Genomic DNA, 23025 nt, shown 5'->3' with positions numbered 1-23025 from the left:
TTAGGAAATTAAAGGTACTATGTGGAATTTCCACAAAATCCTTGTTATTAATGTTATTAAGCACAAGCGAGCAGCCAGGACAGCGACGTAACTGAACTGACACTGACACTGAACGTGATTGACTGGGATCATCGTTGGCTTGTGCTGTGGTGGGCACCGGCTGTTTGTTGACATTAGTGGCCTCCATTTCTGAGCTAATGTTAGCTAGTGTTGCACACTGCTCATCACATCCTTTGGATTTTCCAAGAGAGTCCTTTACACAGAAATCACAATCTTATTATCTATTTCTGTGATGACAGCACACCTCGTTTCCCAGTTACACCAGTCAAAATTCCCAAAGTCACAGCGTTCAGTATTTTAATCAATCAAGGTGAAAGCAACAGCTTCTGTCTCATCATCTCAATTTTTACTTTAAAAAGCAACAGCGCCAGTAAAATTGCATTTCACACTCTGATGGTTGATTTTAGTCTGCGGCGTATAATTATCGAGTTGCACAATTTTGTCAAGTTTCAGCCCAATACAATGAATTTACACATTGGCAACGCCAAACAACTAACACATACAATTTCTTCACATAGTACCTTTAATGTCTTAAAACTATATTTCAGATGAACCTCATTTCAGAGCTCATCTGAGGCAGAACAATGCCTGAGTGGTGCATGGAGCCTGGATGCTTTCTGCCCCATGCAAACATGAAATCTACGACATGACAGTGTTCCACATACACATGATTTATTTGTGGTGGCCCGCCATACTTTTGTCATCTACGTTTTTATATTCAATTTTGATTTTCAATTCCAGATTAAGTAATATGCTCAAAATGTTCGCATTTTTTTTTAGTACTGTCACAGAGATTTATGATAACAGGTAATTTAAAAGTCATGATTAATAATAGTTTCTAGATTCAGTTCAGCAGAATAAAACAATTTTCCAAATGTAAATTCAGACTTTCTTTAGTTTCCGTCTTTGCTCTCTGGTAAAAGGGCTGCTTGTCTCGGATGGAATACATTTCTACACAAATTTATGGAATTTATTTTGGCATAAAATGTATTCCATACCAAAAAAAAAGAAAAGTGATGCCAAACTTTGCTGCTGACTAACACATACACCTGTTCAAGCCAAGCAACCCCCGAAAACAACACCACAAATAAAAATCCAGCCTGTGGGAGACACTGAATGTAACACTAGGAAACAATCCCCACCCACCTTTAGACATTACTGCTGTACCCTCATCAAATTCAGGCTCTGTTACACGCTGAGAACCTAAACAGCCATAGATACACACACATACAGACACACACACATGTGTATATACACCACACACACACATATATGCATGCTCATATCCAGGCAGAGATGCAATATTACTGCAGGGAAGTGAAAACAGACATGTTATACTTTGCTAACTGATAGTAAACCACACACTCGTTTGCACAGCAATGCATGCACGCACACGTACACACAGATATAAGAGCACACGGAAGAGCTTTACAGAAGTATAATATACAATTAAGGCCATTCACAGACTCAGACTTACGCTGCAGCTTCTTGCCGGGGGTGTCTGTGTGTGTGTGTCGTCGGGGCAGGTACGGGGAGGGGCGGGGCAGCGGTATGGATGAGACATCGTGGGTCTGGAGTGGATACCAGTGAGGCTTGTCGTCCAGTAAGGCCGTCTCCAGCTCTATCAGGATCTGCTCAGGTCATAATCCACAGAGTCATTAAACGTTTGGCTGCTGTTCATGAGTGTTTGATACAACACAGACAGTAGAAGCCGTTTATGAAAATATATCAGGGATTATGTGTCTTGTTTGTCCAGCTTGTTTTGTTTTAACTGCAGTCTGCCAAGGGACCACAGATGAAAACGAGCTCGAAGATAACTCAGGTACAATACATCAAATCATAACATCTATAAGCCTGCGTGATAAGTGGAAAACGTGAATCACGATTTTCAACACGATTCATATTTTTTCAACAAAAACATTTATACATTTACATTTACGCTCACGTTAAGAAAACACATCTGAATAGCCTGCTGTATAGACAGGACTTTAAACAAATGACATAAACATATGAAAGAATAAGAGGCTGGATTTAAAAGACTCTTAGAACAAAAACAAATACCTCAAGCCTCTTTTCCTCTCTCACTTTAGAACACTTAAAGTGATTTATTTAAATGCTGCTGAACATAAAAAATTAAAAATCGTGACTCTTTTCATTATGATTCCTGAATTGATTTTTTTTTTATACATTTAAATAACCAGCACTTACTCCGTTAAACTTGATGCTAACACCAACAGATATCCCCACTGGAGCGCGGGTTCAAGACTTCAAGGCGTAAATTTCCAGTGTTGTGCGGATATTAACTAATAACTTCTGATTTCATATCGATAACTCAATCTGCTAGTCTGACTTCAAAACTCCACGCTGAGCAGCTACAGCAACCTCAAATGGTCAAGACTCATACAGCAACAACCTGGTGGAGGTACTGCTTGTCAGAAGAGGGGAGCACATACAGTATATGTCATATATAGATTTATATTTTATATTTTATCTTAAGTTCACTATGTGATGAACAGGAACAGACAAATGCAGTAGCAATTTTACATGCAGTATAGCAAAGATGCTGCTGAAATAAAACTCTGACTGACATGTCATGTTCATTGTTTTTGAAAATATGAGTTATGTTATACAGTCTTCAGAAGTATGATTCAACTTTTCTCTGCAGTCTAGTGTTAGAAAAGCAAACAAACATTGCAATAATTGTAGAATTGCAATGCATATCAAACCAAGTATCATGATTGTATCCATATAGTCCCGACCCAAACAAGCTAAGCCTATTATACTCAGAGATCACATAATACTGCAGCAACAAATCAGAAGAATCATAAGAGGCCTGAACAAGACCCGGCATCTAGTGTGATGAAAGCATTGGTGAAAAATCATTCTGACACCCTGCTCTTTCTGATCAAATATAGAGTTCATAACCTCATGGCTTTATAATGTATATGTGTTCTTTTACAAACAGAGGGTTGTTTCTTTATGTTAAAAAGATCACCACGTGTGATGATCTGAGAGAGGTCTTTCTCCTGTGTGTGTCAGCTTTTCTCTCACTCTCAGTTTTGTTTCTTTCGCTTGAAAACTTTCTGACTCCGACTCCTCTCAGTAGGCTTTCTAATCTGTTTCTCTGACTGTCTCCTTCCTGCTTATTTGACACGTGCCGTGTCTGGTTACTATGGTAACAAGGACTGACAGTGGAGGGATGTGAATGAGAAAGAGAAATGAGAGAGCACTGATTGAGTCGTATGCGAGAATGTTGAATGAATGGTGTGTTCTGCTTTACATTGTGTGCTTGTGATTGATAAAGCAGCTGAGATTGTTCTGAAGTAAATAAGTCTAAAAAATGCAGTGTGACGTGAATGCATGGGGGAGCGAGTGAGATTTTTTTCTTCATGGCTGATCATGCAGCTCTAAAAATGTATGTTTATTATGGTCTCTTACAGATAAACTAAATAAAATCACAAAATAACAAACCGTTTTGAACACTATTTTCACTGAGAAGCTGCATCAAGAACATGTGAGAAGCAGTGGAGCCTTCGTTGTTTGTTTGTGTGTGTGTGTGTGTGTGTGTGTGTGTGTGTGTGGTACCTCTCCCATGAAGGTGCTGTCCTCCTCTGGCGACCTGGGTTGGTCCCATATGGTCAGCTCCAGCATGTGGTTGCGGAAATCCCTGCGATGGACGTGCGTGTAGACGAAGGTCTGGTTCCACTTGGGCTCGCAGGTCTTTTTCACCGTTTTCGTCCTTCGTTTGCTCTTGTCACTGCGTTAAACAGCACAGAGAGAGTCTGATTATTTAAGCAGATAATACGGGTTAAGGAGGACTCTCAATCTGTCACAGCCAGCTGTGGTTGCTGCTTGCTTTTCCCAACTTGGCTTCTTACCATTTAGACTTTATGACTCCAATCAACTGAAAAATATGGCAGCGAGCATTAAATCCAGACTTTAGAAACCTGTTGGTGAAGTCAAAGGTGGTGTGTTTTTACACAGCAAACTATGTGGACTGTGGATGTGATGAATTTATACTATACCATACCATACATTCTTGTTAAAGGGATAATTCAGATTGTTTTGTACTTATCAATAGTCAGTGTATTACCTACAGCAGATGGAGGGTGGCACACCCAACTGAGTGACCTAAACTAATTTATCATCCAAATCAGACAACATAGACTGCAGTTTAATTATTTATTTTGATTAGAACACCCTATGAAGGGGTGGTTGGCGTACCTGCGGTCAGGGAGGAAGTACATTTTGACGTAGGGGCTCCGGGGCCGCCCGTCGGTCCGAAGAGGAAGTTCTACAGCCTGCAGCACGTTGACTATTAGCTGATGACCCACTTTGTCATACCACAGCTTCACCTGGACGAGAAACACACGCAAACAAAACTGATGCTGCATCTTCATTCTCACACATCAACAGTCGCAACACACTCGAAGTGCACACACACTCACTGAGAGTTGGCCTGGCATTAACTGTGGAGCATCTTGGAGCATCCCGGGACTGGAGGGAGACAGGACATTTAAGGACGGTCTCTCCATCTTCTGGGACTCAAAAGAACTGGAACCTGCTATGAAGACAAAAAAGAAAAACAAACGGATTTGAAACCCCAAAAGGAGAAAGTTGCTCTGTTTCAGAAGGGACAGAAATGTCAAGTCCAGACAAGAGTCAGGGGAGAAATGTGAGAAAATGAGTGGGGTTTGTAAAATGTGAAAGCATAAACTGGTCCAAATCTAAAACAAAAAGTGTACTCAAATAATGTCCAGAATCAAGAGCTCCTTTCTTTTCATATAAAAAGAATACAGACTAATCCACAGGTAACCTGTCAGGATGACAAATTACCAAGCTTCTGCCCTACTTTGTGTCACACAGGCTTTTATTTGCAGCCTCATATACCTTAAAAAATGGACTTATCGAGTATCATTTTAACTACGGACTAAGTGACCCTCATTTGTTCACTCTTGACCTACAGTTGGATCATACAGAGGCAAAGTCCCTCTGTGGACCACCACAGAACCTTACTTCAGAGAAACTATGTACTGAGGTTTGTCAATTTAAAACATAATTTAAAGTTATCTCATTTTTGTTTGCATGCAGACTGCAAAAAAATGAAATGCAATGTGATAATTAGAGCTTAGAATCAAAGTATTTTTGAACATCCAGACAGACATCCAAACACAGAGATTTTCCACAGAAGATACCTACTAGATTCTAATGGAGGGTGGGACGTGTCGGGGATTCTTGGGATATCACTGGAAAAGAAGCAGCAAAGATCATGTCAGTCACTCTCATACTGGCATCTAGCTGGATTAAACAAAGTTAGTAATGTTCTTGATGCACAGGCACACATGCATATAAATGTAGTTTACTAGAAGAAAGTAGCACTGTCATTAAAGGTTACTTGGAGATTAAAATATCATGTGGTAAAAAAAACATGGAGAAGTGAAGATGTGAGTAGAGCCAAGTTGTTCTCATGACTGCAGTGTTTCCCAGACTCATTCAGACATTTTAGTCTGATCAATGATCATCTGAAATAATAATGGATGGGAACCAGTGGCTCAATTCTGTCCACACCATCATCTTTTCTTATTCATCACCATCACTGCAATTAAAGGTACCATGGGAAACACCAGAATCCACTGCACCAGCTTCATGTAATATAATGAAAGCATGGTAATCTGTGCAACACTTATCAGTGCAATTTAAAAAGTGGAAAAGTTCAGTATTTTAATTTTTCAGCTCCATACTGAGTGTTTTTTTGTAGTTGCGTTTCTTTGAAAGCACACAAGAAAGCAGATTTTTAAAATCTTTAGTAATCCACGGGGCAACAAATGGATATTCTGCAACCAAAATTCCAAAAATGTTAGGACTTTGCATAAAACATTAATAAAAACAGAAAGCAATGATTTGCAAAAAACTTTTTGACTTGTGTTCAGCTGAATGCAGTACAAAGACAAGATATTTCATATTCATATATTTGATGCCTGCAACACATTTCGAAGAGGTTGGGACAGGAGCAGCAAAACACTGCAAGTTGTGGAATGGTCAAAAAGCACCTGTCTGGAAAAACGGAAGGAGCAAGACTGAAAACCAACACTGAATGTCTGTGACCTTTGACCCCTCAGGCAGCACTGCATTAAAAACCCTCATCATTGTATAAAGGATATTACATGGACTCAGGAACACTTTGGAAAACCGTTGTCAAAAAAACACAGTTTGTCTCTGCATCTACAAATGCAAGTTAAGACTCTACCATGCAAAGAGAAATGGACTGACGCAAAGTGGAAAAGTGTGCTGTGGTCTGATGAATCCACATTTCACAAATCATGGACGTCGTGTCCTCTGAGCTAAAGAGGAAAAGGACCATCCAGATTGTTCCCAGCACTAACTTCAATAGACAGCAGCTGTGATGGTATGGAGGGATTTGGAGTCACATATGCTGCCATCCCTGATGTCTATTTCAAAGACGTCCCTGATTATTTCAGAGAGACAATGCCGAGACACATTGTGGACGTGTTCCAACAGCATGTCTTCGTAGTAAAAGAGTTCAGGTACTAGACTGACCTGCCTGCAGTCCAGACCCGTCTCCCATTGAAAATGTGTGGTGCATCATGAAGCACAAAATACGACAACAGAGACTGTGGACTGTTGAGTAGCTGAAGTCAAATATCAAGAAAGAATGAGAAAGAATTTACCTTTAAAACGTCAACAATTACCGTGCTCAGTTCACAAACACTGACTGAGTGTTGTTAAAAGAAAAGGTGAACATGCTCCAGAACCAACTTTTTTGAAACATGTTGCAGGCATCAAATTCAGAATGAGTGTATATTTACAAAAAATCAGTTCGAACACAAATATCTTGACTTTATACTGTATTCAACTGAATATAGATCAAAAAGTTTTTGCAAATCATTGTATTTTGTTTTTATTTATGTAGCACACAAGGTCCCAACTTTTTTTGAAATGAGGTCGTACAATATTTTCTTTAACATTTGGTCATTTACATTTATTTACTTTCTTTTTGAGAGTTAGCTGAGAAGAGGGATAGCACATGTCTGTGTGTGGAGAACAGTACAGAGCTGGAGTCGGGCTGCAGTTAGCTTAGCTTAGCATAAACACTACAGGCATGCAGGCTACTCGCCTCTCAGCTCCAGTGCTGTGCTTAACATAAAAAACATGAGATTGATATCCATCTTCTCATTTCACTGGGAAAAAAGACAAATAAGCATATGTCCCCAAATGTTGTTTCAAGTTTTATGATTTTATCTTTTGATTTTTATTAAACTGATAAGTGTTTCATGGACCCTCGGCTGCCTTAGAGCCCATTCCAAAATCAAAAATTGAAAAAAAAAAAAAATGTAAATGAAATAAAACAAATATTGCTTGCTTCATGAATCCTAATGTTCCAACTTTAGAACCAAGGGATTACGAGTAAAAATAATAAATGAGCATTTCTTATTTGCTGGATTTCACTTTGGGATCCTCAGACTTTACCAAGAATGAAGAGGAACTCCAGACGCTGCACAAACAGTTTAAAAAGCTTGCAAAAAGCAATGCTACATTGATGGACACTTCCCATTGGCCATTTGGCATCCCTTCAAGAGAACTTTCAGTTTGATTTAGTTGGAGGTGACTAATTGCAGCTACTTTCACAAAAGCCAACATCTGCATCAATTGGCATCCCTTCCACTCAGTTCATTTAGGGATGCAAAATGGCACCAGCAAAACCAAAATTGCTTCCATAAGCGTGAGAGGATTAAAGGGTCCTAATAAAATGGGCAGATTACTTACTGATATTTTCTATACACCCTTCGCGAGTGTTTGGAGAGAAATTAATACATTCAACTTTTTTTTCCCATCAAAGAGCAAATAAGGTTAAATCCTAAGAAAAGCTGCAAAGGCTTGAACAAACAGTGAGTGTTTTACTGTGAAATATATATTGAAAATAAAACCATTAGACTGGGCTTAATCTCACTTACAACAATAGTTTATCAAAAAATAAAAATAAAACACAACTTCTACTGAGGGTTCGTACAGCTTTTTAAGAGAAAATTCAAGAACTTTTCAAGGTAAATATTTCCAGACTCTCAAAATCCTTATAATCTAAATTGTTACAATAAATGCAGTTGTAAAAAATAAAGTTTAGAGAACTAATTTATAGCTCCAGGAGGATTATTTTGTTAATAATTTGATACTAATTATACTGAAATAGAGTGATAGAGACAATTAATTCTAAACCCAGCCTTTAAGTCAGTGAACAGCAGAACAAGTGCAACATAAATAGAAAATCTCACTAAGTCTCACAAAGACATTAATGATGAACAAACATGTAGGTTAAATGGAACAAAGAATTTCTATTTTCTGAATGATTAGTACCAGATTATATAATTCTTTCAGGGAAAGTTGTAAACAGATTATTAGGATACACTTTGGAAAAATCAAATGAAGCGTTTTCTCCAGATCCATATATTTGCTTTTCAAATAGAGTGAAATAAGTTGAATTAGTCTTAATATTACAGAGTTTAAACAAGCTCTTATCTCCCTAAAACTGTGATTATAGATTCATCTTAATAAGCTTCAAATTTCTACATTACTCACACACATAAATAAGATTTATTTTACAGCAGTTTGAACCTATTTGCAAAAAAACTCAATGCATTTTAACAAACTGTCATCAATAACAATAAATATACATCAGTAATTGTGATACCAAGACCTTTAAAGACATGATGGCCAAAGATCATCTGAGACAGAATTAGATCGAGAAAAATTATGAGAAGTTATGAGCCTGTTGATCTGCATGTACAGATGTTTATTTCTGCCTGGAGTAATGAAACATTTCTTTAATACAGCCTCCTCCAACACTTCAATTTAAAGTGTCTACTTTATTTCATTTAAAGCAACTTAATAAACTATTAAAAAGATTTTTTCAATAGCTTCAATCAATGTAACCTAAATTAGGATGCTGAATTTTCTTTTATAGCGTAGATTCAGTTTAGAGGACATAACAACCAACGTCTGACTTAGATTAACTTATTTTAGGACTTTTAAGCTGCAGGCCGACCTGCTACACTCACATGTTCATGACCGGCTTGGTTTTTATCTTTTACAACCAAAACTCTGTGATGCAGCCACTTCTTTTCTTTTACAGAGTTTACGGCTGATTTTATTTGGTCGGTAACAATTCACCTTATATCATCCTAGAAATAAACACAAGTGCTTTTTTAAAAGGGACAAAATGGAAATCTCCCGTTCTAGATCTTGGCAGCGCCTGCAGCAGGTAGTGGCTGGTGGCTATTTTTAATATTTTCAATGCAGTCACACAGTCGCAGTCAGAATACAAATAAACGTCCCCCGTCCTGTCTTATGTTAGGTCAGCCAACTCTGAGCCAGAACACTCAGCTCTGCCTGGTTAAATAAGGGTTAAAGTCAATGCAACATGAAGACTTGTGACTGACTCAGGACTTAAATAACAGACATCAGAATCAGGCGTGTGGAGTGCGTTTTATTCCTGACTTACCCAATAGGCCTGGATACCACCAGCTCCACTTGAGGCTGGGCTTGAGACTCCAGGATGATGTTGTAAACTTCCTTCATGGTCGCCCCCGGTAACAGCTTTCCGTTCCACTGCAACACTTCATCCCCTGAAATCAGATGTGTATTCATGATTTTGATTGAGTTTTTACAGTAGAAACAACAACAACAACAACAACATGGGGTTGGCTGCGAGTGTCATAAAGACCAGGAGGAAAAAAATTGAATTGAACTGCTTTATTTTAAATTTAATTCTGTTAATTCTGCCTAAATGGACTTATTTTGTCTATTTTATGAAGGACACTAAAATGTTATGTATTACTTTCCTGCTGAGAGGAAATGAAAACAATGAGACGGCCTGTTAACTCAGAAAAAAAGTTTGGGAAACACTGGTTTAGACTGACCTGCTCTGAGATGTCCCACCACGTCAGCCAGGCTTCCTTTCTTGACTTTAGTGATGAAGGCACCTAATCTCCCTGACTCTGTTATTCTGCCTCCCACCACCTGCAGACAGACAGAGAAATTAGTGATGTATCCGTCATATCAGGGGGAGAAAAGAGTGACCAAACACCGTTTATATAATATTAATATCTCAAACATAAATAAGAAACTCTCTCTGACCTTTAACCCCAGCAGAGCTCCGGCTTCTTTAGGCATGGCAGCGCTTCTCTTGCTGAGGGTGATTCGTCCAATCAGATGGTCTCCCTCTTTGGATGGCTGCCAGGTTACAGGATGCTGCAATGGGAGCCGAGAAGAGATTTGTCTCGATGCATTCACTGACACTCAGGAGACATTTATAAATAAATACTTGCAAAGGAATAGGAAAACATCTACTGCTGGTGAAATATCAACAGTTATTTTTTATATTTTGATCTGCAGTGAACTTGAAAATATGAAGGCCACAGTGTTTCCCATCTGTTGTTACGTTTATTTACTGTCTAAATTCTACGAGCGTCCTTGTTGGATTAAAAGTTTCCCTTTAAAACATTTGTTAAATATGTATATAGGTCAAAGGTGCATTGTTTTTTAATTTCGTTAATATTCCTGCTAAATGCTTTTCTGGTCTCTTTAAGAGCTGGTGTGGATGAACAGCAACCTAATGCATTGTGGGTACATTTATATCTCGATCTGATGCATTATCCCTCCATCTGAGTACAATAGGAAAACAGCAGATTGAAAGGCTGCAACAGTTTGTAGCATCTCCCTCTGGATATTTCATTCATTTATTCATGCTGTGCAATATCAGTATCTCACTCAGGTGTACTATCATTACACCTCACTAATATCAATATTTTTCTATTTGGAACTGCTGAGTCTTTAACTGTTCATACTGTATATATTTTTTCATATTTCCTCTTTTTTATATTGGTTCTATTTTACATATCATCTTACTCATATTGCTTAGTACCTATAAATTATTATTTTCTATTGATGTTTATTCTATTTTGCAATCCTCGTTGCTGCTGTAACGCTGCAAAATTGAGACTAATAACAGATTATCTTATCTTATAAATTTGCTTAAGTTTGCAAACCACTTTCATCGACTGATATAACACCAGAGTCACGTTAAGTTTGGAAAAGCCTTCATGTTTGCTGCAAAAGGCGGTTAGCATCGGCTGGGCCTATTAAAGTGGTGGCCTGTGTGCCAAATCTGTCGCTTTAATGACCACAATCTCATCCATTGATCATTCAAAGTATACCACTGTGACTTGCTAAAATTCTACATTTATAGGTGTTACAGGTGTGATATTGTTTCATTAATAGGTTAATGAGCACATTCAGCTTTAACTCAAGCTGAAGGGAATTTCAGAGGATCAAACTGAATGAAAAAAAGAAGATAAATGCAAGATTGTGTTCATTATAGTCTTGCATAGCCAGACCTCTCCACAGTGGTCAGTGCTGGAGAAAGTTCTAGTTCCACACATAAACATTCTGTTATAAGGGGAAAAAAACACCCGGCCTTGTTTGCATTTCTTTAAAACAATCATGTATGTCTTGGGCAGCGCTAAGCTCAGGATGCAGCGACGGCGCTGCTGCAAAATAGTGCTGATGGGGAACGTGTTTTGGTCGAACTTTTGCACGTCGGGAGGTGAGCTCTGGTATTAAAAAGACTAAATCACTCCAAAAGGAAAGGTAACAGCTGTTAGCTTGTTTACACTTGTATCATTAGCATCCGAGGCGCTAATCTGCTGTTTTCAGTGAGTAGGTTGCAACTAGTAGGTTGGAGGGAGAGAGTTTTAACACATAGATAGTGGACGCTGCAATGTTGCTTGAGGCAAGCAACCAATGGCAGGACTTAAACCAGCAGAGCGCATCCAGTGAGTCAGACTACGTTCATTAAAACAAAATAAAACTGCTTCTAATCTAGGATTACACAGATGCATTGTTGTTTCCTGTATTTCTGTACATAATCTTTTTTTTCCAATTGTGTGATAGACTTGAACTGTTTTACACATTTAACTTTACAGGTCAGACACAGGAAATGTAAACGCCCGGCCCCCTGGCACTCCAGTCTTTCCCCTCTAAAAAAGTAACTGAACAGGCCTGGCACAGGCAGGGATATCAGAAAGACGACTTCAGCAACAGGAGATGAAAGTAAAAGTACAGAACACAGACACTGAAAAGTGCTCATAACAGCAGTGAGCATCTTACAGCACCAAAGGCAGTCATAGTTACAAACTGAACATACACACAAATGTTGACACACCTATCAGTTCCTTCAAAATGCAAAGAGACAAAACTCAAACAGCAGAGACTTACGTGCCATACAGTGGGGTCATGTGGGTAGCACTCCCAGTCGCCTGCAAGAGAAAAGAGACCGGCTCAGATACTGTGGAGGAAGCAGAGACGATGACCTCCTTCATATCCCCATGATACATTCACACACACACACACACACACACACAAACGCCCACGCATACAGGAGAAAGTGTATACACAGCACATACCAGCCTGAGTCCTCTTATACACAGCTCGGCCAAATTTGGGAGCTCTTCAGAAGGTATTTGTTTACAGTGAAGAGGGTTAAGTTTATTGAATATTCAGGCCTGGGCTCGATTTAGAAATTTATCACCACAGTGGCAGGACTCAGGCTCAAAGTGGTCTGCCGAGGCGGTGACGATACCAGAGGACAGCTAAGCCTTTTAAAATGCTTCAAATCCCTTCCTGATATTTTACAGATTAGATGTTGTGGATTTATGATGTGTTGTAGGACTAAACCATGACCTCATGTTGACGGTCATTAAGACGCAAAAATCTATTAGAGCTGCAGAGAGACATGTTAATAATGCACGTTTTCCTCTTACATCATTTACGCTCGTCACCTCTTACAGGTACAGAGGCTGAAGTCTGCTAAAAGAATAATCAATTACTGAATTTATCAATCTCGTAAAGATATTATAAATTGAGTAATTCCAGATATTTTACACATAAGATGTTGTGGATTTCTGCAGTGTTGTAAGACTAAATTAAAACTGGTAACTTATGACCTCATGTTGAGGGTTATTGTTAGAGATGCACAAAACAAATAACTGATAATCACCTGGTAATATCTAATGACTAATGCAGATGACATAACTGATTATTTCATGTTTTGTATTTAAAATAGTTTATAACTTGTTATTTATGCACACCTGAGGACAAGACAGGCTATGATACAGTGAGCAAAGATGAATGATTTAATATTTTATACCTATGACTGAACCAAATCTAACTGACATCACTACAACTAAGTACACAATCTTTTTATACTTTAGAGCATTTTACTTTCATTGTCAGAATAACAAATTCTAATGTAAATTTCCCAATGTTTATTGTGCATCAGTATATATAACAATATAACCTAAAATCTATTTGTCACTGAGAAACATTAAAATAATTCATGTTACAGAAACGCAAATTTTCCTTGTTATTTTTTTATTCTTTTGTTTTCACCTCTTAGAAAGTATGGAGGCTTGAGTGTGCCAAAGGGGTTAGTAAGTTTGTATTTAAATGATGTGTTAGAAAACATAAAAAAAAAACTAAAATAAGTCTATCAAAAAATTTAAAAACCCTGAAATTTGTAATTTAATTATTCAATTTACTAATTGTGTCTTCAAATGATTGATAATTATTAGAGCCTGACATAAGATTTTTGAGACAGAGACTGATTTTAGAGGAGAAAAATTCACAGATTACTGATAGGGTGGCAGATAGAAGAAGTTTTTATATTCGTGCATATTGGTAAACATATACACCAATTTCAATAATTTGTAATAGGTCCATGTCAGGCCAATATCAGGCTGATATACTGGCCTGCAATAATTATATTAATTTAATTTAAAAAATGTAAACAATTAAAAAAAACTTTTATAATAAAAATCTTACACTCTCTCTCTCTTTTTATTTTTATGCACCAAAATACTAAAGCAAATGTGAAAACCTACTTGGCATTAAACCTGATTCTGAATCTGATTCAGTGTCAACGGATCCATCTCTGTGACAACTCTGCACACTCCATTCACTAATGAAGATATATATAATGACGATGTAAGTACCTGTAATTTGAATGGCACAGTTTCATTTCAGCTCAACAGGTTATTGTAGAACTGTAACAACACAGTTACAGTAAAGTGTCTGATCATTTTCTTCATTGATTTCTGTCAGTATCAGCTGTCTTTTAGGGAGCTGATAACAGGAACTGCTGCACATCCAGCAGGATATTTTAGACAATTACTCTAAATATTTTCAGTGGTTGAACCCCGTCTCCTGCTTCAGTCCAAAAACGCAGCCTTGTCTGTACACATGTGCCAGGGGGCGGTGTTGAAATGTGTGCAGGACCTCGACGACACTGTTATGACACAGAGTAAAACAGAGCCAAGCGTTCCTAGGAGCCAGGAGGCTATGAGGTTAACGAGTTGTGACAACTTATAGTGACATTATGTAATCTTAAAGCAAACGCTGTGACGATAGACAACCGAGTTCTCAGTTTCATAACTCGAGCGTGAACGTAATTTTGTGCAGTGGGTGGGCCACATGGGTGAGTGTGTTCCTGTGTTTCTACACTAACAAGGACCTGAATGAAGGAGAAAAGCAATTAAAGTGACTGTGGGGTCTGGATCACTTGAGAGGTCACTTGTTGTGCAGAGAGGGTTGTATGAGATTTACAAAACGTTGATAATGTTTGATACCTATTTAACTAAAACAATGAATATCATTAAGGGTGAAATATATCCTAATCCACTTGGAGATATTGTTATGTTTTTGACTATGGAATATAAAAGTAAATATCAATTCACATAAACTCACTAGGGCTGTAAAATTAATTGCAATTGCAATAAAACTGCAATACGGCCGAGTGCAATATCCAAATCTCAGGATCAGAATCAAGCCGCAGCTTTTTGAAAAAGGAAAAATGTGTAAGAAAGCAGCATCATAATGAGGTACTGTAGTGCTGCAGAGATGACCTGGCCTAAAAAACTTGTTCTCTACATGAAAGAAAACATGTTTGTTTGCTTCAGACCTCAATAAATATCACATCAACATGATTTTAATAGTTTTTTTTTCAGTGAGCATGAAAATTGTAATGCAAAATTCATTATTTCCATTAATCTTACTGCATATCACAATCACAATTTCACTCAGAACACTCGCAAAATGACTTGTTTACCCAATAATGCAGCCCTAGAATCTATGTAACCCAACCAGAACCTGACATATAAAATGGAATATCTGCACTTTGACCAATAAGTCAGCAGTCAGTTGGCTAAATCCCTGAACTGTTTTATTCCACCACAGAATAACTTAGGCTATGGTCACTTTTTTCTTTAGCCTAAAAAGACGGACGGTCGGACCAGTTTGCAGGTTTCTTGGCATCTTACATTGAGCTTGCAGACTGCAAACCTCTCCAAGCATGTAGGAGAACCTACAGTGGTTTGTCAGTTCTGGGCTACTGTAGAAACATGGCGGCACAACATAGCATCATGCAAGGAGAGGACCTGCACCCTCTGTAGATATAAACAGCCTTCAGCCTTTTTTATTTGACAGGACAGCTCTAGACAGACAGGAAATAGGAATGCAGCAAAGAGCCGCAGGTTGGAATCAAACCCATGACCACTGCTGAGGACTCAGCCTCTGCATGGGACACGCTCCACCAACTGAGCTACCAGGGCTCATTCTAAGGTAAGAAAAACATTCTTTATTCCATCAGTGGCAGCCAGGCACATGCCTGTGCATGTAGATGCATCACCCCTCAACACTTCACGCCACTGCCCTTTTTCCAGCACTGCCACCCCTAAAAAACGATTTTTTCGCCCCAAGAGAAACAGCTGTTTTGTACTTTAATACAATCTTGGACGAACTATGGACACTATTTACTAGTTTGTTGCTTTTCACTGTAGTTTTAACTTTTCCACTTGTGTTCCAGCTCCCCTCTCTGCCTGCAGTCTGCTTCCTGGCTCTAATCGCAGCTCCTCCCCCCCACTCTCATCACAGCTGTACTTCCTCTCCTCACCTCTGTCTCTCATGTGAGTGAAACAATGGAAACACTAGAGCCCTTTTTCCATCAACATGTTCTGGCTTGGTTTGATTTGGTTTGCCTCTGCACATGATGGGTATTTATATCTCCATTACAACAGGGCTACCTGCTTGCAGGTGTGTCTTTTAACTGATGCATGCTTGTCTTTAGTCAAGTGATTGTAAAACAGTAAAGAGATGTATTTCATTTATTTAAACTCTTCACAATAAAAGCCCCCCGTTATTATGTTGTGCTTTTTTTCTGAGGCAGTAAAAAAGTTCAGAGTTGAGCATCAGGGTGCTCATGTATGTACTACTAGTGTTGTGTTTCTTTCTTGATAGTGTGTGTTTGTGTGTAGTAGGATACTTGCACGGATCATAACAGGATCTACTGTACTGTGACTGAGTGCATGTTTGTGTGTGTGTGTGTGTTTTCCAGCAGTGATCTTACGATGATTTACATGCCTGGATGCTCTTCGGCTGCCAGCAACCACATCTGTGAGCTGACCTGGTCTCAGTCTCGAGCTAAAAAAGGAAGCAGCGTCTCTCTGCCATGCTGGTGTGTTTAAAACCCGGCCTGACAGAACACTCTCATCCTAAACCTCCACTTGATCGATGTCGCGGGGCCTGGTCTGAGTCCAGGCTCGCGCTGCATGCTCTCCCCTTCACATCAGAACACAACACAACCCCAACAATGTCAGCTTCCGGTCAAAGTGCAGCTTTAATGTAGCATGAGGCTACAGTCAGAGTGTGTTCAGTGAACACTGACATTGTAGGGAGGTAGAAACTGACTACTGTAAAAAGACATGGACTGTCAGGTAGTGGTAAATAAAAGAAGAGTGAACTAGGGTTTGGCGATATGACAATGGCCACAGTAAAACATTGTGATGGACAATGATATTCTTGTTGTATTTAAGTCACATGCTTCAGCAATGAAGTAGAAAAAAGACAGTAGATTTAGAAATATGTTTTATGTTTGCACCTAAATTAAATGGTACTGTCTGGACATAATCTGTTTTTCCTTTAATAAGTCAGGTATATAATAACTATTACAATGATAAAGCCATCCATCATTTTTGCGCTCTCTGGCTGACACTTCTTATTCATCAATTGTAAGGTGCTACATTTTTTGATAAATTACTTTTATTGGCTTTTTACTTGCAAACATTTTATTGCACTTTCAGTAACAAGATTTTACTTGGCAAGAGGAAAAATCTACCAGCATTTGACTCCTGCTGGGTCTTAATTTTGGACCCTGCCTGTGTGTCGTAGTGTGTGGTGTGGGTCAACTTTAAAATCTCAATGTTAAGATGGTAGAAGGCTCAGAATGGGCTGCACAATTAATTGAAATTTTATTGAAATCGCAGTATGGCTTTCTGCAATTTTCTAATCACAGGAGGAGCAATATGTGTGTCAAAAAACTTTTAAATTAATGAATGTGGTGAGGCAGAGATGTACTGTCCTATAAATCAGATTCTACAGACTTTGGGATTTCTGCCCAGACAGGAAGTAAACTAACTGGTTCTACCTGTACTCATATTATTTGTAACATATTGAATAAATAATATCATATTTTTGTCCCCTTCCCATATTTTTTCGTCTCCTTTATAAATAACAACTGAAAAAGAGCTGACAAAAGTTAAATAATTAAATTTCCATGGCATCTGTTTATTCAGTGTCCATAAATTTCTGATTTTCCAGCAGCTCTGTGTAGGAGTGTGCGTCATTCGACATCAAGCTTGCTCTGGTGCGCGCTCTCTCACATTTCTCACATTTTGGCTTGCTGGCTGCCTGGTCCAAATTCCAAGAAAAACACTGTGATAAATTAATTTTTAGAAAATCTGAATTTTGTATTTTAGCAAACAGACTAGAGACAACAGTCTTGAAACACAAATCGTTTTCCATATTATCTTTTCTTTTTTTCTATACTGGAAGTATCCAACCTGAAAAATGACTGAATTCAAATTTCACACTTCCATCCTCATCCTCACTTTTCATCCTCACTGCGTAGGAACCTGACTGCAGTTTGCAAACCATGCAGGTTGAAAATTACAGATGGAAATACAATTTTTCAGCTCCGCTTGACATTTGAAGTTGCACAAAGAACGGTAAGTTGAGGCTCTGTTGATAAAATGGCATTACATTTGGAGTAGAGCGTAATGTGACTTGTTTAGGACTCAAAACTCAACATTTAGGACTGGGACTTGACTTGGGACTCAAGTGCAAAAACTTACTTGTGACTTGCAAAACAATGACTTGGTCCTCTGAGATGCAGCACTGCAGCAACCTTAACAGGACTGGTATTTTCTATCCTGCTACCGCCTCTGTAATTCAGGAACAAGTAGTACTCCGCCCCCTAAGGTAGTAATATACGTTAGCCTTTAGCCAATGTATTTTTATCTTTTTACTCTTCCAGCACAGTCGGACACATCGTGGCAGTGAGCAGTGAAGTGACATATCCCAGCTTGGACATGACAACGTTGGAGTGTGAACAGTAGTGTGTTCTCAGGCTCGGGGACATAGTTGGCTATGAGAGGCCACACAAGGTCAACGCTGGGATCAAGTGGGGTCAAACTGCCCCATCACAGACACACTAACACACACACACACATGTACACTCAGTGTGGGATTGTCCCCCCTCAGGGCCACGCTGAAAACAATACAATATGACACACGGGAAAACATCCCGATACACACACACACAGGCTCACACACACTCATTACCAGACTGTCAGCTCCGGCCCGCTGCCTGCTCACAAAAGTTAGGAAATGTTGCTGGAGGTGAAATGTTTGTTCAAACAGATGATAGATATAATTTAGAAAGTGATGCTAATGTTTTCAATCAATAAAGCTGAAATATCATTTTGACTTTATTCTGAAAAAAATATATATTAAAAAAACATTTGTCCTGATATATTATTTCTGATGCCTGGCACAAATACTGAAAGTCTGACCTCATACTTGACATTTCAACTTTAGTCCCGACATTTTGACTTTATTCTCAAAATGCAAAACAGGAAAAGAAACCTTTGTCCTCTGATTTATTTTTTCTGATGCTTGGCAAAGGTTCATCTTTTTCCTGGAAATTTCAACTTTATTCTCGACATTTTAACTTTTTTTTTTTAACGTTTCGACTTTATTCTAAAAATGTAAAATTAAATATATTCTTCCTCCTCTGACTTTTTTATGCCTGGAATGAATACTGAAAGTTCAAATTTATTTTCAATATTTCAACTTTGTTCTCAACATTTTGACTTTCTTCTTGAAATTCAATATTAGAAAGACTTTCTCTGATTCATATTCTTAATCTTTACTCTCAACATTTAGTATTTATTTTCAACATTTTGACTTTATTTTTAATATTTCAACTCTATTCTGGAAATGCGAACTTAAGCTATTTTTTCCTCTGATTTATTATTTCTTAGGCCTGGCACTGAGAGTTTGACTTTATACTTGACATTTTGACTTTAGTCCCAACATTTTTACTCTATTCTTGAAATGCAAAATAAAAGCAATAACTGTCCCAGTTCTATACTACATTCTAATTTCGGGCAGGTCTGGAGTCCATTGTGTATTCACACTGGAAAACAGATTATATCAAATATAATCAAAAAGTCAGTACGCAGACAAAAACTGTATGTACAAAAACTCTGTACACATGTACGTCCCACAGTGCACCTGTTAAAAGAAACAAAATAAATTGCAGGTGGTAGTGAAACATCTATACAGACACACCCTGGAACAAAAAGAATTTAAAAAAGAGAATTTCTAAGAGCACAACACTAAAGGAAGTACTGCAAGAGCGATAGAAGATATCATATGCATGAGCTCTGTATAAAAGCCATTGAATTGAGCTGCTTGTTTTTGTTTTGTTCGCTTATTAATTTCTATACAAGGAGTATCACCCAAAGGAGAGTGAATAATGTGCATGTCCAGTATACAGCCTGAGCACTGAGAGCTGCTGCTGCTGACATTAATTCAGTCTCATGATAACCACCGACACCACGAAGACGGAAACTAGAAAATTTTACAGACACCTTAAAAAGAAGGTTTTATGTGGAACATGATAACAAACTCTGCAGAACAGAACAGGACACATGAATCAACTGTGATGTTAGTCTGACATATGACCTGAGAAATATAGAACTGTTATTAGGAGTGGGAGAGAAAAAAATTAATTCTCTAAAGTACTGTGATCAATTTTTGGATTGCTGAATTGATTTTTAGATATATAAATAACTAGCAACTAGAGTCTGTTAGCTTGATGCTAACACATAATAGGAATTCCTTTAAACCAGCTAACAGAAATTAGCATCATGATCCCAGTCATATTTTCTAGAACGTAGGAATTATACTTGACATACTTAACATGTCATCAATGTCATACTCTTTAAAAACACTGAAATATAAGACATGATGTACAGTGTTTTTTGAAATGTGACTCATGATATACAACCTAGAAGTGCATGATTTGACTTGTTCACATTGTCTAGTGTAAAAAAGTAAAAAAAGTAAAAAAAAAATGCAATCAAATCAAATACCTAAACTAAAGAATCAGTGTTGATCTGTAGTTTAAAGTACCTGTTTGGAATAAGCAGTGTAACAAACTGTCATAAAGCAGTGGTGACACGGATCATTCCCACTCATTTTCTGTAACTCAGACTGCCTCAGATACCTGAGGTGATGGATGGATAAACAACTGAATGAACAGACAGATGTCGATACTCTTCACTCCCTCCCTGGATGAAATCAGACACAGTTTTTTCATAGACAGGACGTGATGATTGATTTGTCTCTCACCTCTCTCGCTGACACTCTCGATCTCGGCGTCCTCACAGCTGCTGTACTCCGGCGTGGTCCCTCCCTCCTCCTCTGAACTACTGACGCTGGTCTGCCTCTTCCCTCCGGCCCCCAGTCCTCGTTTCGACTTGTAGGGCCTCGGCGGTGGCGGGCGCAGGGATTCCGATTGGTCAGAGCTTAGCGAATCATTGCGCAGCATGCTCTCAGCCTTCTCCCGTTTGGTCCGTCTTGCGGGTCCCTGGCCAGGGGCTGAGCCAGGGCCCGAACCGGGAGGTTCTCTGAGTTCAGGGGGAGGGGCTTGCTGAGCAAGCGTGTGTTCATGTGGCGCACCAACCCCACCCACCGTCCTCTGACCAGGCCGCACGCCATCCCCGACCTCCCCTACTACACCCATGCCACGACCCTGGCCCCGCCCTCCAGGAGGGACCGGCCCTGCTTGGCGAGGGGGGGCACCGCTGTGGTCCATATGGTGGTAACCCCCCTCTTCTGTCCGTCGTACTCCACCACCTCCTCCCACAGGATCGTGCTCCAGAGAACGTCCCTTCGTCAGCCGCCGGCTTTCCCTGCGCTCCCTGGACTCCCCCCGGAGGTCCCGGTCCATGGAGACCTGGGTCTGCAGTCTGGCCTGACCTGGCCGGCGCTCCCCCCGACCAGCTCCTCCGCCTCCCCGTCCATTTCTCCTGGGGGGCAGTCAGTGAGGGACGGACACAGAAAGAAAGAATTGGTGAGAGATGTTGACACACAAGGTGTTTTATTTCAGCTGGTACATCGATGGATTCAATCTGAATCTGTCTTAATTTCAAGATAGTTTTAAAGTTTGGTGCAACATGAGTGAAAGTTAAACCAAGATTTAATCAGGTGTAACTTTAACTTAAAATTAATTCTTGTTGGTGCAACCCAGCCTAATTGTTTCAGCACTACATGACAGTCAAATGTAAAAAGTCGTCCAAACAAATAAACATTTTAATTGTGTTTTTCTTCTTGCCACTGAAAAAGTGGAAGGTAAATAGAGTAAATATTATGTAAGAGACACTGTATTTGACTGCTTTCAGCTTCTACTTCCATTATATCAAATAACTGGCGTGACTTTGCATCTCTTACTATTTCATTGTTGACATTAGTGTCCACTAATAGAACGTCAGGGGTGAAAACACGTTCTACTATCCAGTGTTTTGGAACAGACTGCGTTCTTCCATTACACTCTGACTGACATAGGAAACAACGCAGTTTGCTTAAGAGAGATAATGCACCACTGTATAACAGAAGACAATGATGAATGCAGGAGATAATGCTCAATAATACAAATATTAATAGATTCTACAAGGACTGCTTTATTTCTGTGGACTGAGAGAATGCAGTTTAAAGGGGCACTCCACCAATTTCACACTTCAAGATCACTTTAGTCTCATCATGATTGGTTCTACTCTGACTGTTGTATAATGGTGTCTTCTGAGGCTCTGGAGGAGCCTGATGATGTCACAGTGATGTCATTGAGGTTATTTCATCTTGGGTTTGGGGACCCAAATGTGAAAATGTGAAAGGCATGAGCCATTTAACATTTACCAGACAGGAAGGTCTAAGTCAATCACTCATAATTCCTAAATATTTATACTATTATTAGTTCATTAAAAATGGAAACATAGGATTGATTAAACCACATTTTATATTCAGTATTCCTGTTTTCAGTGAAATCCTTTACATTAGAATAAAAAGAGATTAAAAAAAACAAGAAATAGATTTGTGGTTTAAATGTGGCAGCAATGCAGCTGAAAACACAGAGAAAAAAAAGTGAAAGTGAAGCAAAATGAGAGCCAAAAAAATACTGTCAGCCTCAGGACGAGTATGTTTTAATGGGATTTATCCCAACAAGCCACACCGATGGTGCAAGTTAGTTGTTGGAAGGCATTCAGAGTTCAACAACGAGGACTGTCTGATTGCCTATAAAATGCAACATCAGGCTGGTAAGTTAAGCAAGGCAGCAACAAGCAATCATTTTTGTCAGAAGCTGGTGACAGAGGTGGCTAATGAATGAGCGATCTGACTTTTGTCACATCTCTGTCGAGACTTGCATCGATCAATTGGGCACTCGCAACAAAATGGCAGCGGGTAAACAAAGTTTGCAGCGTTTCCAGGATTGTTTCTCCT

General features: G+C 39.0%; 1 protein-coding gene across 1 annotated transcript in view; it reads right to left on the bottom strand.

Moving 5' to 3' along the window:
• The window catches only part of rims1a (regulating synaptic membrane exocytosis 1a), a 110461-nt gene that overhangs the window by 24954 nt on the left and 62482 nt on the right, over positions 1-23025 (bottom strand). The window contains exons 6-16 of the mRNA XM_084735433.1: positions 20881-21560; positions 12349-12389; positions 10210-10323; positions 9993-10092; positions 9575-9698; positions 5260-5306; positions 4509-4624; positions 4285-4415; positions 3646-3817; positions 1538-1691; positions 1207-1263 (exon numbers count right to left, since the gene is read on the bottom strand). Coding sequence (XP_084591559.1) covers positions 1207-1263; positions 1538-1691; positions 3646-3817; positions 4285-4415; positions 4509-4624; positions 5260-5306; positions 9575-9698; positions 9993-10092; positions 10210-10323; positions 12349-12389; positions 20881-21560 — 1736 coding nt within the window. The remainder of the gene's footprint in view (positions 1-1206; positions 1264-1537; positions 1692-3645; positions 3818-4284; positions 4416-4508; positions 4625-5259; positions 5307-9574; positions 9699-9992; positions 10093-10209; positions 10324-12348; positions 12390-20880; positions 21561-23025) is intronic.

This window comes from Lutjanus erythropterus, chromosome 14 (genome assembly GCF_056507025.1).
Source record: "Lutjanus erythropterus isolate fLutEry1 chromosome 14, fLutEry1.hap2, whole genome shotgun sequence".
NCBI lineage: Eukaryota > Metazoa > Chordata > Actinopteri > Lutjaniformes > Lutjanidae > Lutjanus > Lutjanus erythropterus.
Note: the sequence above shows the minus strand (reverse complement) of the source record. Positions and strands in the feature narration are given on the sequence as shown.